This window comes from Trematomus bernacchii, unplaced genomic scaffold (assembly GCF_902827165.1).
Source record: "Trematomus bernacchii unplaced genomic scaffold, fTreBer1.1, whole genome shotgun sequence".
Taxonomy (NCBI): domain Eukaryota; kingdom Metazoa; phylum Chordata; class Actinopteri; order Perciformes; family Nototheniidae; genus Trematomus; species Trematomus bernacchii.
In genome coordinates this window covers 866,774-883,500 of record NW_022987592.1, presented here as the reverse complement: position 1 = coordinate 883,500, position 16,727 = coordinate 866,774, and the positions used below count along the sequence as shown (strand labels likewise).

Genomic DNA, 16,727 nt, shown 5'->3' with positions numbered 1-16,727 from the left:
AGGAGACCCCCCCTTGATGAGAAACTAAGAAATGATCGGGGAATCCCTCCGGAGTGGAGTCATGACGACTGGATCTGAATTATTTTTGTTGTATTTGGTGATTTGTGTTCCAGCTGTCGATCAGCAACTATATATCCATAATCCACCAGTTAAAGGAAATACAATGTGTTGTGTTATATTAGCTGTACAATTTACCACATATGGTGTTCTTAGTTTCCATACCTCCTGTGTTTTACGAGCGACTTATCAAGTCTTGGCAAATGGCATAAAACACGATTAAACGTGATAGTATATAAAACCATGCTCGTATCTACAACCTATAGAAATGCAAAACGGCGTCAGTTTAGACGTAATTCTGTCCTCCTGCTTACCGCATCATTTATGAGAAAACATTTCATAACATTAACACAACATATTCGAGGTGGTTTTAAATAGCATATCCGTATTTATTTATTTCTCCAAGTTATGTTTTTGTGTGCACTGAGGAGTCTCAAACAGGCGTTTGTTTAATCATTTTAAGATTGGCTTTAATCAATGTTTGAAAATGAATTCTTCATATTTGATAAATGAGAGGTAACATTTTATTTATGGTATTATTTCCACATATTTCTCTCCATTCTTCCTTCTGCCAACGGTGTCACAGTTTCTCGTCTCTCCCGTTTGTGTGCTTAGTGCGTACGCATGGGTTAGAGTTTGCGTGGAGGACCGCACATTTTCCCGTCAAGTTAGTATTTTATAAATCGCAAACATTGCGTAGAAACTGGCGTACGCCATTTTTTGAGCGTATATCCCTTTATAAATGAGGCCCCTGGACCTAGAGCAAAAATAGTGTTTGGGAGAGGCGGGTAGATCAGTCCCGACCCTTCACTCACTAAATACGAAGACTGTAAGGCGGTAAAAGAAGTATAGGTTAAATTCCCCGTAAGTCAAAATAACATTGATTAATACGGTTACTTTGCAGTGCTTCTGTTAAAGACTACGAGGGTGTAAAAAACAGAAGGGTTAAATTCCCCGCAGATCATGATAAGATTGATTAATGCGGTTACCTTTCGTGGTGCTTTAAATGTATAACATTTCTGTAATTGTTATATGGTGGGTGATAGAGGAGGAGAGAGACGCGACCTCCAACTAATTATTTGGAACGACCGTATCTCATCACAAAACTGTTGTGGGGATAATCAGGCTCATTAAACGTGACGATAAAGAGATTTTGTTGACTGAGTTTTTAACTCCTGGCCTGAAGTCGCAATCGCCGTGAGGGGATTGTAGAAGCTTACTTCTGGAAGTCACGCTATCTGTTGAAATAAACATCGCACTATAAAAATTTGCCTGACTGTGATATGATAAGGTATGAAAAGCTCTGTGTGATTTTTTTTTTTTTAAGTCAAATCTGTGTAATACTTGAGAGAAAAATCCAGTAAAAAGAACTGTGGGTAAAGAATTGCAGAAGACATAGAGACAGAGAGCAACAAGCAGGTGGTATAATGTCTGAGACCCTACCTCCACCCTACGGAGATAATGGCTCACAAATGCCACTTATGAGTATCCCATCTAATACTCCTAAAGGAAAACACATTGTTAGACCTGATATTCAGGGAAAAGGAATGTTGGAAATAGTAATGGCAGATATTGAAAATCTTAAACTGGATCAACCAACCATGTTAGTGAACCCTACTAATATGGAGCTAAAACATGTAGAAAGAGAATTAGGTCCTAGCATGCAAGCACAGTGCGATAATATGATAAGGACTATTAAACTGACCCCTTTTTGGAAATGGGATTTTCCGTTACACAACAGAAGACTCAATTCAGGCCTTAAAGAACGCTTTACAAACAAGTCAGGGAGAGTTTAATGTGTTGCTATGTTGCTCATGTGGGAGCTTACACTTTTGGGAAGAGATCTTCCCCTTTCTCTGCTCCTGAGGTGCTGCAGATACACAGCAGCACAAAGGGTCAAAGACAGGCATGACCTCTGGAGAGGAAGACAATCTAAATCTGAACAGACCACAGAGCCCATTAAAAGGTTTTATGGCCTCAACACAGAGAGGAAGATCTGGAGATTGTAAGGAACTCTCCCTGACTACCCACCCCCACCCAATCACGAGGGCAAGAGTGTGCCTCTCACCAATAAACAAATCATCTCTTAACCAAGTCAGATTTCAAAGTAGCCATAGCTCCAGTTGTTAAGAAAAGAGGGAGATTCAAAAAGTTATCAATAAATTGCCCAGTATATTAAATAAATACAAACAGACACGTATCAATATAAGTCAGATAATGTAGACGAGGTCAATCATGGAAGAAGGCTGACATTTAATGCCTGATATATAAGTGATAGTAATAATAAATATATAGCTGATATTAAATAACTGATGCATAAGGCTCGATATTTCTGAAAATAAGAACACCGTTAACGGCGTTCTATTTCAGAAAAAGGGGGAAAAGGATAGGATATACATCAGACAATATGTATGTGAGATTATTACGTTTTTAGGAGAAATGTATCAATTTAAAATACTAGTTTTGGTATTTTTTGTTTTGTTTGTTGCTTTTAAGAGAAATTGATACATTTAAAATAATCTAGCTTTGGTTATTTTTTGTTTTATTTTTATTTTTGTTCTATTTTTTATTTTTATTTTTTATTTTTTTATTTTTTATTCTTATTTTTTGAGATGATTTCAAAACCATATTTCCAGCAACTTAAGGGCTTGGTATGAGACTTCTCCACACAGGCTGCTGACGCTAAAAGGGGGACCCGAGAAACACAAGGCCAACACAGCAGATTACGTCTGGTTGGAGGGGACCTCCCATGCCGTCCGCCTAGATGGAAAGGGAGACAACTGGTACCACTGGAGCCAGTGTGCGGTCGGGAAAAACACCTGCGAGGACCCTAGACGACATCAGGAAAGAGTTGGCCCTCGTCGCGAGGACCCTAGACGACATCAGAACAGATCTGGCTCTCGTCAAGGCAGTCGACCCATCAGCAGACCGGAGGAGGAGGATCGGGAGGACATCTCTCCAACAGTCGACCAGGAGGCGCCATCAGCAGGCCGGAGGAGGAGGATCGGGACATCTCTCCAGCATCGACCCGGAGGCCGCCATCAGCGGGCCGGGGGAGGACAATCAGGCCACATCTCTCTAGCAAGCACCCCAGAAGCCGCCGTCAGCGGGCTGGGGGGACGAAGACATGGCAAACCAAGACGGCACAGGGAACTCCATTTCCCGCTGAAACAGGTTGATATAGCCGGTGTGGAACTTTGTCTGAACAATCCATTTTTTTTGAGGAACTTTCAACTTTATTTTTATATCCCACAATTTAAGGGATTTGTATTTTTTTATTCTACAGAACTATGTGTTACCAAAAGAGGGAAAAGTATGATAATGTCTTTTCTAATTTCTGTGGCTACTTTTATTGCCATTTTAGTGACATGTGGTTGTTGTTGTTGTGTGCCTTGTATCTGCTCATTGTATGTTAGACTCATCAGTTCCACCATTGAGGGAAGAGTAAAGATGACTCAGCTGACAAGGACTTTGCTTTTTAGACATATTTTATTCTCCCTCCACTGTCATAATAAGTTGTTGTTGTGGACTGTTCCTAAAGGTTTAAAGTGCTCTATATCCCAACTTCTGATGGGTTTATATAAATGTTGGGACAGACACAGTAAGAAGAAAATTGACAGTGGTAATGTTTCAAATGCTATATGTTGATCTCGTGAGGTGAGATCAAAAGAGGGATTGAAGTAAAAAGATATGATTCTACACTGTATTGAAGTAAACATGTATTATTTTGAATTGTATTTTAGTGAACATGTATTGTTTGAACTGTTTTATGTAATCACAACGGTTTTGGGTAATTATATATAGAATAGGAATGTTATTCTTACTTTCAAACTCACTGATCCAGAGATTCTGTGTTCCAACACAGCAACCTTGCCTGTTTTACACCTAAAAGCAGATGTCGTCATTAAGGTCATTAAAGACAACATTACATCGCTTCTTATCATCTCTAAAAGCCAGATGCTGTTGTTAAGTCATTAAAGACATCGTTAAATAGGTGGAGAAGAGTTTAAATGTCTGAAGGAGGATAGTTTAGGTGAAAAGATCCCCTGGGAAAGGAATGTAGGGTAAGATAAGGTAAAGATAAACATTGACTTTTGACCTGGTGTGGCTTGGGATCTCACTCTCTGTTCGGAACTCTGATTGATCTCGGCCAGAAGCGAATCCAGCCAGTCAGGGCACTTGGGGGAGGTGGTCAGTTTAAACAGCTCCTCCCCAGGGGTTCTCTAATTCGCTTGGGAGAAAAGTGGGAAGGAAGAATCGACAAATCTCCGCCCCAAAGATACATATGAATACTGATGTTTTTGAGTGTAAAAATGCTTTTTTGGTTTGGTGAGTGGCAGGTCCTGATAACTGTGTCCGCATCGCATCACAAACTTGAAGTCACTTTCATCTCGTTTGATGAGTTGGCGGGTCCCGACGCATTTATCCGCATCGCATCACAAACCTGAAAGTCCGGAGTGCTCGAGTACTCTGTATAACTTGTATATGTGTTTGGTTTCCTACTAGAAGTAAACTCAGATAATTTGTTATAACTTTGATTCCGGTGTTTTCAATTCCTTTCTTAATTTAATAGAGATCCAGCCTCATCCAACGAACGGCGCGGAGAGGGGGGCTATTCAGCCACCAGAAAAGTGTTCTGCTCCAACAAAAGGTACGTGTTGTGATGTCTGTGTCGCAAGTTCGGATCGCTCAGTGATGATACTATACCTATTATAATCTGTGGAGTCTCAGCTTTAATCGGATATATTGTATGTGCAGCTACGATAAGTAATAAGGGTATCTTTATCTTGAGTTGTGTGCTAAAGTGCGTTAGCATTTTTTCGCTTAGTGCTAATTCAGAGGCTTGGTATTACCCTTGTGTTTTGTTTTGGTAAAAATGGTTCATATCTTCAGTTAGCTGAGATTCTTCCCGTTAATCTGGTGCTACACATTAATAGTTTCATAAATGTTAAGAAGCCCTGAGACATTGTCTCGAAAAAAAAAACGGTGGGAGGGGTCCAATGGGGGGACCGTCGTCCTTAAGAGGTTAACTGAAAAAAAATGGAATATGCATGTTAATTGATGATTATAATGATTAAGTGTTAACATAAACACTTAATAAACAGTCAATACAGTTTTAGTTTATTGAGAATATAATCTTGCAGCTCTTTATTGCTCATAGAATGTTCACATGCTCTCCTTGAGTATTAAAGAGCAACTTGCAGGTTTTTTTTTTTACTAGATTTATGCTTAACCTTACCTGAAAATTACAATTAAAAAAGTTAATGCAGGATTTGATATGTTTTACGAGACATAAGGGCAGGAATTCAGAGGGGAAAGGAGCCGTTTTGAGCTCTGCTACTAAAAACTGCTTTTTTTTAACGCCAAACGCGTCATATTACGTCACATGGGGGAGCAACTTTCTCGGACTCCTTCTCTGCCCAATCCGCGGTAGTAGTTTGTAGTTGGTTTAAACTCCTTTTATTTGTTTTCATAGCCCTAAATGGGCTGGCTCCGGCCTATATAGCTGAACTCCTCCAGCGCTACACCCCAACAAGAGCTTTAAGGTCTGCTGACCAGCTGTTGCTGATAGTGCCCAAGACCAGGCTCAAAACCCGAGGGCACCGAGCCTTCGCAGCAGCTGGCCCGAGGCTCTGGAACACTCTGCCCCTCCATGTGAGGTCGGCCCAGACCCTAGGGGTTTTTAAATCTACTCTTAAGACTTCTTCTCCCTGGCCTTTTAGTCAGAGCGGAGCACGACTCCTGACTTTTCCCTGTGTTTTCTTTTTAAATATCTGTTGTAATTTATTGTCTTTTATTGTGCTTATAGAAATGTGTTTTTATGTGATTGTAGTTATTACATGTACAGCACTTTGGCCCGACCAAAAATCGCTTTTAAATGTGCTCTATAAATAAACCTTGATTTGATTTGATTTGATTTGGTTTGAGTGGTTGTGATTTAGTGAGCTGGTATTTTTTCGGTAATTTTACATTGCATTTCACAATTTTTAATCATGGTGAGCTGGGGGGAGCAACTTTCTCTGACTCCTTCTCTGCCCAATCCGCGGTAGTAGTTTGTAGTTGGTTTGAGCGGTTGTGATTTAGTGAGCTGGTATATTTTTGGTAATTTTACATTGCATTTCACAATTTTTAATCATGGTGAGCTGGAGTTTGTGCAGGTTGCACAAACTCCAGCCTGTCAGGACATCGAGTCCACAGTTTCCCTAACAGGAAAAGGACCGGAGCTAGCTTTCGTTCCTGGGTGCGTTGTGCGAGGTGCATCCACCTCCCTGCAGCACATACACTCCACAGCTGAGGCCTATCAAACAAAACGTTTATCAGGAAACCGTATTACATCTCTCTCCCCCCCTTCGTTCCTCTCTCTCCCCCCCTTCGCTCCTCTCTCTCTCCCCTCCGGTACACAGCACCGTAAGACGTAGTGTGGAGTTGCATTAGGTAACGCGAGATACGGCTGATGCTTGCGCATTAGTTTCTGTTATGGATCAGTATCAACAGTCCTGCCAGTAACGTTACTATATTATCAATACTACTTTAGTTATAGCCTGATATATGATAGCTAACTTTACAATGTTGTGATGTGACCGACGTTAGCTAACATTAACTGTAGCTAACGCCGGTCACTCACAAGACAGCTGCCCTGTTCTCCACTGGTTCTCCTCACACCACAGCTCCATTTCTCTCCGATGGCCGTTATTTCTTCTAATCCTTAGCTGCTCCTGGTCTCTTGGCCGCCTAGCAGGCTCATAATTATATGGTTGTGGTCCGTCATATGCATACGAATATACATTTTCAACCTCTTCTGTGTCAAAGCTAGCATTGAGATCCATGTTTATTAATACGTTAGACCGGCCGCTCTCCCCCATGTGACGTCACACGCGGGTGGTCTTTTTTTATGCGGAAGTAAAACATGTCGTACAAAAACGACGCCAGATGTCACTGTAGTGTTTATTTATGTATATTTTTATGAGAATCTAGTGTATACATCATTTTCCTACACATTTATTCACTGGTGTCTCTAACCTGCAAGTTGCTCTTTAACATTATAAAAAACCTTTCAAGATGTAAATCAAGTCCAAGACATTTCCCTCAGTTGTGTTTATTTCTTGCAAGGTCACACATTAGGCACTAAAAGGTTGAAAAGGGATATCGCCACATTGTTCAACAACTAAACACGTCTGCAGGAACATGTTTACAGTACTGTGGTCAGTTCCTCTTTGCTTGTGCTAGTTCTTGGAGAGTTGGACAAAACTCATAATAGAATTAGTATTATCAGCAGAATGAATAATATGTACATACTAGTCCAGATTAATCACATTAACCTTGCAGTCACATGACCACTGATCCAACAGCAAGTTTCATACTGCTTTTGTTCTTGACATACACCCCTGTTTCAGTGTCCACCTCGCTATAAGTGAACTCCTGTCTTTATGTAGTGAAGAATGGTCTGCCAGCTATCCTGGTCACCCTGTAAGTGTTAAGTCCTGGGGAATCAAACCCTGGCGACACACCTTTCTTGTTGAAAAGGTAAAAGTTGAAGAGCTGTCTGTCCTGAGCCTCCAGCGAGACAGAGGCGCTGTTCACCTTCAGCTTGCAGGGGTACGGGCTCTCAAACACCACCCTGAACACCCTATCCTGCAGGTAATCCAGACGAATAGTTCTGTACTTGGACGGCACAGATGTGTCAACCTGTGGTCCAAATTGCTGCATGACCAGCACCCCGTCTGAGTCCACCTTTATCTCATAGAAAGTCATATTCCTGTAAGTGAAAAAGCCCACATATGGAGCTGGGTTGGGCGGTGGTCTTAACTTTTTTGGAGCGTCCCTGAAAGCCCTCTCCACTGCAGGAATGAGCTGGCTGTAGGCCCGGCTCAAAAGCTCCGGCCCTGCAGGCCGCACGCCGGACATCAGAACCACCATCCCCAGTTTGAGCCGTGGCACCAGGGAGAGGGTGGCCGCGTAACCGTCCAGGTCCCCATCTTTCCTCACCACATCGTAGCCCCGCTGCTCATTGATCTCCCACGGGGTGCCGGTGGAGTTGGCGAAGTAGCCGCTGTGGCAGCGTAGCACCGGGGTCAGCATGGTGTTCAGGGTGTCCTGACGGAGCAGAGTCCCACCGGTTGTGCCCAGAAGGGCCATCATAAGCTTGGCCATGTCAGCAGCTGTGGAAAACATCTGGCCCGCAGCTCTGTACCAGCCCAGGTTGAAGAGGGGGGCTGGCTCGCCGTTGCTGTACACCCCCACAGCCATCCGCCTCTGAACCGCTGGACTTAAGTTGAACCCAGTGTCCTCCATGCCGAGCCGCTCCAGAATGTTGTCTGACACCCATCTCTCAAAGTTTGAGCCCGCCACCTTCTGGGCCAAGATGTTGGCCAATAAGGAAAAAGCAACATTGCTGTAGTGGCATCTGGGGGGAAAAGATGTATTAATATCACATGTTCACAAGTTTCCTCTGGATAAAACATACCTAATCCTTGTTCTATGCATCAACAGCCTCTTTCTGTAGACCATAGAAATGCTTAAAAGGTCTGAAGTCTCGACAGCTAAGAACAGAGCATAGCAGAAGGAAACAGAGTCTCACTTGGTGCCGGGATCTGCCACGAGGACATCATCCCGTAACAGACCAAGAGCTGCTTCTGTGTCTCCACTCCAAAGAAGATTAGTGGACCTTAATCTTCTGGGTAACCCTGGAACATATATAAAACATTGGTGAATAAAACTCTGTGGACTATTTTCTTTTTTTTTGACTGTTTGATAGAGGGTGCAATACGTAAGTGATTCATGAGAGTTGTCATACATACTGTATCTGTGTAAGAACTAGGGATGTAACGATACCAAAACTCACGGTACGATAATATCGCAATAACAAGTCCACGGTACGGTATTTATCGCGATATTGAAAAATAGAGAAAGAAAATTAAAAGAAATGTTGTTCTTTATTAAATAATAAATCTGATTTGTACAGCATTTTAGTAGGATAGTAGTTTTTTAAAGTGACAGTAACAGACTGGAACAACCAGTGTTTTTTTACCTACTAGTACTACCAAACAAAATAGGCATTTTCTTAGTGCCACTGCATCTCACAAATAAACAAGGAAATTGAATAATCAGACCCCGCAATAAAATAAATCAAGTTTCACTTTAGTTTTTCAAGTAACTCAACTCAAACTCACTAACTCACTCACTCAGCATCATCAGACAGGTTTTTTTTTAGGAATATGAGCATGTCCACATTTCCAGGTAGAAGCTGGGATGTTTGGGCGTTTACAATATCCCCTGCTGTGGAAAAAACTCTCGCTTGGTACTGATGTTGCTGGGACAGCAGTGGTCGCGTTAACCAAATCTTTTTTTTAACAATGACGGAAAAATCTCAAAGCAGTCTGTAATTTTGACAGATTAGAACAAACTCGGAACAGCGCCAAAGTTGACCCGAGGCTCTGGTGTTTGCCGTGTAATGCATGCCCTCCAAAAGGAAATGATATAGTTTCCAAACCGTACTTTGCCGTACAGATCATTGAAATGTCTGGGAGTTTTTGCTTTACGCTGTGCACGCTCCCGCGAGGTGCATGCATATCTCGGTGGGCATGCATAACACGGCATAACACCGCCCCCCCCCCACCCCCCGTTGACAGTTCACGAGCGTGCTCTCTCTCTCCCCCCCCACCCCGTGTCAGCGCGAGACGTTAGTGGCGAGTTCAGACCCGACGGGTATTAATGGATTATGACGGAAATGTTACGATCCTGTCTGTCAAAATGACGGACAGTGAAAAAGTCTAGCGCCACCTCTGTGGGACAGAGAGATATGCTTTGGCCATGGGTGACAGCAGTGGGTAAAACTGTGCATTGTCTCTCCACCAATTCAAAAACAATACAGTTTTTGCCAAGAAGGTGAGGCTTATTGACAGGGCGAGATATAAATATACTGTTGGTACTTGTCAATGTCTCTAGGTATGTAAATGTAGCCCTGTAAATACGATGTTATCTGTTGTTTTATGTTCATGTTGTAACCTACTTGCTGCCATGTGGGACAGGTCTCTCTTGAAAAAGAGATCGATGATCTCAATGGGACCACCTGATTAAATAAAGGTTTACATTTTTATTTTTTTTATTAACCATGTAATATCGCGGTAGATTTTGTCAGTCTCACGACGGTAATGAGACGTTTATTTATCGCGATACCGTGATATTCGGTATATTGTTACATCCCTAGTAAGAACTTAACCCACCACTTAACATATTTAACCTTTATTTAGCTAATATGAATCAGAACAGTGCATGCAAGCAAACTAGCTAAATGACTTGCTTTCAGTACACAGTATTTAGTGATGAATCTTCACATGATTTGGTACAGACATTCCTGGTTCCCTGACTTTGGTGATCACTAAAGACTTTTCCTCTAGCTCCATCACAAGGGTGATTTTTTATGATTATTGGATGTATAGCCATACATTTTGGTATATACACTCATCTTTCCCTCAGGATGAATTGTAATAACATCCTGATAGAGTTGTACCCTCAGGAGACCCCCCCCCCCCGCTCTGTTAGTGGCTCCTACTTTCAGCACACAGAGCTGAAGAGCTGATTAGCTTTATTTCTGGACAAAGCTCAGTCTTAATTTAGCTTCTCTCTCTGTTCACGCAAGCCCAGGTTAGCTAAAGTGTTGAAGGAGGTAACGGAGAGGTGTCCTCGATACAAATAAAGGACACAATGAGTATGAATGTATAGACCTGCATGTTGACCTTGTGCTTCCCTGACACACTGCTGATTTTATGAGGTGAAGCGGGAGCAACAGTTACACAATGTACCAGCTTCTTTATGAACTTGTAGAAGAAGTGATGCATGAGGCCTGGACATGACATGTTCATTCTTGTGGACGTGCACAACTAATGCTCCAAAACATTACATTAGGTAAAAGATAATTTATATTTGAAGCTGCTTCAGACTGCCCAGAATGACCACCAACCATATGATGCTTAATTTCCTTTAAAATGCAAAATTCAAACGGACTAAACACTATGTTTGTATTTATTTAATGTATTGCTGGGAAAATGTTTTTGTTCATGGCCTCTCTGTGGCCGTATTGTGGCTATGTCCACATTTGTGTTGGGATGGTCGTAGTCTGCTGTGTTTGCATTGTAATTAGATTTGTTGTCTTGCTGTTTGTACTATATGTTAGGACCCCCTTGAAAATGAGATGGTTCATCTCAAGGGGTTTATCCTATATAAATACATTCAGTTAAATCATCCAAATTATATTGGATGGTGTGTGAAAATGTAGGAATTCATCTTGAACCCCCTTCCCAACAGCAGAAAAGGGAAAGCTCATTCTGTCCCACAATCACATGGACTTTCTAAGGAAATGGTCATGGGTGTTACATTTTAAAAGAAGGAACTTCTCTCTGAAGCTCCTCCTTCATCCTGCACACAACTGCATCTGCCACTTCCTGTGTGAACAACAGTTTACAACAGAACGATCCTAACGTCCGAAAATGTACAGCAGGGTATCAAAGATATTTCAGTACAAATGTTATCACCTTCCTCACATTATATGCTTCATGCTAATTTCTTACTGGGGGTAATTTTCTTTTGCACTTTGGACCAGGGATATATCACTCGTACTTTCAACACTGAACACATGAGCGATAGTGATTCACATTTATGTATTTCCTCTAGGTTGAATTAACAAAGATGGCCGCCATGACATTCAAAATATAAAAACATTGTGATGTTACCAGAGAGCTGACTGGCCATCCTGCGCAGGGTGAGTGCAGGAGAGTTGATGCCAAGGGTCCGAAGTGAGGTTGACGCTGGCCCCCCACCCCTCCACAGAGGGTCCTTGATGCTGAAGTTTTGAGCATACTTCTCCACCGGGTCGTCCAGAGAGCCCACCAGGCCGTCCTCCCACAGCTTGTACAGCATCAGTGTGGGGAAGATCTTAGAAAGGCTCGCTATTCTGCAATTACACTGATTAAAGTGAGTGCCACACAAGCATATTACTAATGATTCAATAAATGTATCCTGATTTAATAATAGCGTTCCCACTACTGCTGCACAGAACAGATTTGAGCACTTCATTTACTGAGTGGTTCCTTATCCTTTATCACTGTTTCTATACCAAGCTTACTAAAGGTCTAATCCTAATTTTAACTCTAAACCTCAGATCAAATGCAATCCAATAGAAGAATTAGGCCGCAGATTACATCATGCTGTAATGGTTATTGATCAGATTTAGTTGCTAATATCGTGTTCTGGCTGAGCAGCCTTTAGGACTAATATTATTAATAACTACCAGGGTTCGTACGGTCATTGAAAACCTGGAAAAGTAATGGAAATTCAAAATGCAAATTCCAGGCCCTGGAAAAGTTATGGAAAACAATATTCTTCCCAAAGTTTTGAAAAAGTCATAGAAATGTAACTAAAGTTGCGTCAAATATAATTTACATTTGATCTAATCGCCGAAATAATCTGCGGTCGCGAGCTGTTATGTGCCATCATGATGCGCATGGTGTTATTTTTTAATATATGAAACGCGAGCTGTGTGCTCGAGTCTTCCTGCCTGTCGGGCTGGCTGAACTCTGCTGCTCCGGGATGAGGGTCAGCTACATTATCTACGGTGCGTTCGTTAACAGTAACTGTGCGGAGTCACTGTGGCACAGACTGCGCCGCTGGTGAACAGCTGTTAGAACGGGCCGTTCAGGTGTGCAGAGCGGCAGAGCGTGATGTGAACTGAAAAGTTTTTCTGTCGCAATATTATTTAAGGAATCGTTGAGCTAGCTAGCTAGCATACATTGTCACTATCTGCTAACGTTAGCTTTAGCCTTCGTTTTCTAATAGTTTTTTATAGGCTATAAACAGGTGGTATAAGTATAGATATTGTACTAGAGTAAAAGTAGAAGTACTCAGATCTTGTACTAGAGTAAAAGTAGAAGTACTCAGATCTTATACTTGAGTAAAAGTAGAAGTACAGGTCTTGTACTTCAGTAAAAGTAGAAGTACCAGAGTGTACAGTAGGAATACTCTGTTTCAGTAAAAGTCCTGCATTCAAAATGTTCCTCAAGTAAAAGTAGAAAAGTATTATCATCAAAATATAGTGAAAGTAGCGACAGTAAAAGTACTCATTCTGCAGATTGGTCCATTTCAGAATAATATATATGATATGTTTTATAATGATTGATCATGAAAGTGTTCTCAAAGCTGGTAAAGGTGCAGCTAGTTTGAATGACTTTGTATACTGCAGGGTAGCTTGTGAATTTACTCCAGGTGGAACTAAAGTCTGATTTAACACTTGATTATATTTCACATCATTCATCCACATCTGTAAAGTAACTAAAGGTATTAAATACCTTTTACCTCTGAATTGTAGAGGAGTAAGAAGTACAAAGTAGCAAAACATTGAAATACTTAAGTAAAGTACAAGTATCTCAAAATTGTACCCAAGTATAGTACTTGAGTTTATGAACTTAGTTACTTTACACCGCTGGCTATAAAGATAGAAAGACTAAGCCTTGCACAGAGGCATGAAAATACATTTTCTAAATGCTCAACAGAGCTGCCAAAATGATAAACTGACTGCTACACAATTAAAATAAATGCTTTTATATATTTCTATTAGATGTGACTCTTTAGCGTTTCTGTTATTATTACCACTGCTGCTTTAGTTGTTCTGACTGCTAACATCCTCTGTTATTCCTATGTTCCTGTTATGGGGTCGGGGGGGGGGCTCGGATCCTTGTCACCTTTTTCATACCTGATGAGTTTGCATCCCTGACTACAGTTGCTTTAGTGTGTAGAAGCTAGTAAGCCTACTATTTGATTTGTTTAAGATAGGCACAACATGTTTCATATGCAGACCTTATTTTCCTGTTCCATGTTAAAATAAACCATTTTCAGTGGTAATTTCTTTTGGTCATGGAAAATTAGGTAAAGGTCATTGAGAAGTCATGGAAAAGTCATTGAAAATCATTGGTGAAAAAGTGTATGGACCCTGAACTACGTGCTTGACATTAAGACAAATCACCACTTCCCTTTTGACATATCTCTCTCATATTTTATGTTAGTCTCCTCCTCCTGTTATCCACACTGTTAGACTATAAATCTCACCTGTACACGGTGAACTCATTGGGTGCAGGAGAGGAGGGATCACTTCTGTTCTTCTGACCAAAGTTTCCATTCCACAGAACAGAGTCATTTAAAACCACGATGGCTGAAATAGCTGGCAACTTGGTGGGGTGAACGCTGGACCTCAGGAGTAGATCTATCTGTTAGGAGAAACTTCATTAACACAAGCCATAACTATATTCAGAATATTCACATGATAAAACATTTCATTGTTAAAAGATATACACCTTTTCTAAGGCCTCCCTTAGCGATGGGATGGGGTGTTTGAGGGGCACAGGCTCCGGGAAGAGAGGGCACATCTCTTCTTCTATGGCTTGTTCTACAACCACTTCTGTGGGAAAGTGAAAAAAGGCAGACTCATCAAATACTGAACAGTAGACACAACCTATCTATCTGACATTGATGTGGATAAACACCCACATTGTACAGGCAGAGACGTACAGTCAGACTTTTGGCAGGTCCCGGCGGTGTGAATTGGATAACTTCTACATCTTGATGTATTAGTTCTTTGCAGAAATGTATCAAAAGTTTACTTATTAGACATTTTAGAAGATTTTGGCCATTTATGAATCGCAGTTGTTTACTGTCAGTCCTAGAAACAGCGATCCCACAACCTGTTCACTCAGAGACTGGAGGCAGGGGAAGCTATTGACCTTGGACAGTCCAAGTTACAAAATATCTTCTAATCCACTGCTGTCTCCTGTGTGTTTAACAGACGCAGAAAACTTGGTTTAGTTGAGAATTAAGTGTTTGAACTTTCAGCCAAAAGCTAAATGTAATAAGACATACAAGCAAGAGCATGACACATCATATAGTTTTGGTTTTATTTGTCCAGGTTCTACCTCAATACATGGATTTTTATTTATGGGGCTCACATCTGGTACATTTTTCAGTGGATCATCTATTCAATAGATATAGTGACCCTTTAACCAACAGTAAATGACTAGCAATATTCTAAAAGTGAGAAAGACACCTGAGTGGAAAATGATGATGATACGCTACCTCTGCTAGGCCTGTTAATTCAATCTTATATTAGAATCAAGCATAGACATGTACAATTAAGGTGCTTAAAACATAGTTCAAAGTATTAGTAATAGAAGGTAGACTATAGTAGGGAGTACGTTTTGTGTTTTCACAATATAAATCTATCATTTACACACTAGCTGAAAAAAATGCTGTAAATGTGTCAACATGCTTGCGTTTTCCCAGGGCTAGAGTATTTTTATTATGTGCCTTTCGATTCTTCATGAACAGCGCACTTGGCTCAGTCAGCCAGCGTACACTGATTTATGCACATACAAAGCATGAGCAACTGATGGCAGCGCCTGTTGTCATTTTATCCAGAATCATCAGCTCCACCTTTACTCCGCCTGACTCTCAGCAGGAGTTAAATTCTGCTTTAATCTCTGCCACTAATCCTGTTGCTTCTATTTCCAGTTTTGTGTAATCCTACTGCAGCTCCTGCAAACAAGCAATTACTACACCTGGTCCAAAAGTAGTTCCAGGCAGGAAAGTCATACAGTGTGTCTGAAAGTCTCTGGGTGGGTGTTCTGGTGGGGTTCATCAGTGTAGGCTTGGTAAACCTTACCTGTCTTCAGCTTTGGCATCCTATACTGCCATATGAAACAAAAGGTCATGGCCAATGAGAGCAGGAAGAAGACAACCATGCCCAGCATGGTCCATCTCACCTTCATCCTGCCTACTGGTTGCTTTGAGCAGCGGACTGGTTCTATAAACAATGGTCAATGTTAGTAAGAGGTATTGAAGAAAGTGTACCTCAAAGTACCATAAAGCCAGTTTTGAAGAACATTTGTCATTTTCTATTAAGTTACGTTTGCCAGAAAAGATAAAACATTTAATGAAAATACATTCACAAACAACACAGGTTGTTTAGCTTACCAAAGGAGGCTTAAAAGGCATCCGATTCCTCTTGTTATGTTTGTTTCATTCTTCAACTTTAAAGCAAAAAATCCACCATTTCATTTCCTGCAAGGTCCACAGGGGAGACGCCAGCAGGAGCGCATGAACTCAGCTCTGCTGCTCCTGAGCATTCACCGGCTACAGACCATTACCTACATGCACTTAATCCTGATTCTATTCCCACTCCGCTGTGACATCATAATCTGCTGGGAGGTTCAGCAGCAGGGCTAAAAGTAAGGAGGGCTGCAGAATGGAAACCTGCTTAGCACTCATTCTCAACAATCACATCATCCCTGGGGTTAATTCCACACATGCATCACTGCTGGGTGCTCTTCATCACCACATCAGGAGGACAGCCATTCTGTATTACATTTACTTGGAAATGTAGGTGTCGGTCCTCCACATTATCCTGGAGGAAATCTTAATAATCTTGAGAATACATTTTTATTTTGATGATGGCAAACTGTCCAGGGTTCCGAGGTAGCAAAGCAGCCTCAAATCATAATGCCCATCAGTTAAAACAGATTGTGTAATTGTATTATTGGAACTTAAGATCAGACCATATTTTATAGCAAATGTATACATAAATGCAGGTTATTCCAAAGGGTTAACTTACTTTTTCCTGCCACTATATA

General features: G+C 41.3%; 1 protein-coding gene across 2 annotated transcripts; it reads right to left on the bottom strand.

Annotated features, from left to right (window-relative positions):
• Window positions 1-7,482: 7,482 nt before the first annotated feature.
• Window positions 7,483-15,866, bottom strand: LOC117481504 (putative beta-lactamase-like 1). 2 transcript variants are annotated; one of them, XM_034129214.1, is made up of 6 exons: window positions 15,761-15,866; window positions 14,400-14,503; window positions 14,155-14,312; window positions 11,787-12,007; window positions 8,636-8,741; window positions 7,483-8,461 (listed from the first exon to the last, which is right to left on the bottom strand). In XM_034129214.1, the coding sequence occupies exons 1-6, from the start codon at window positions 15,864-15,866 to the stop codon at window positions 7,483-7,485; spliced, it is 1,674 nt and encodes a 557-aa protein (XP_033985105.1). The 2 variants fall into 2 exon arrangements, with proteins under 2 accessions (XP_033985105.1, XP_033985107.1); XM_034129216.1 differs by having other exon boundaries at window positions 14,400-14,500.
• Between the last annotated feature and the right edge of the window lie 861 nt (window positions 15,867-16,727).

Bases quoted from the DNA above. Each gene is read 5' to 3' on its own strand.
- LOC117481504 (XM_034129214.1), bottom strand. From the start codon at position 15,866: ATGAAGGTGAGATGGACCATGCTGGGCATGGTTGTCTTCTTCCTGCTC. The intron at 14,313-14,399 runs GTGTATATCTTT...TTCTCCTAACAG, and splicing joins TAAGGGAGGCCTTAGAAAAG to ATAGATCTACTCCTGAGGTC. The intron at 8,742-11,786 runs GTAACATCACAA...TATATGTTCCAG, and splicing joins GATGGCCAGTCAGCTCTCTG to GGTTACCCAGAAGATTAAGG.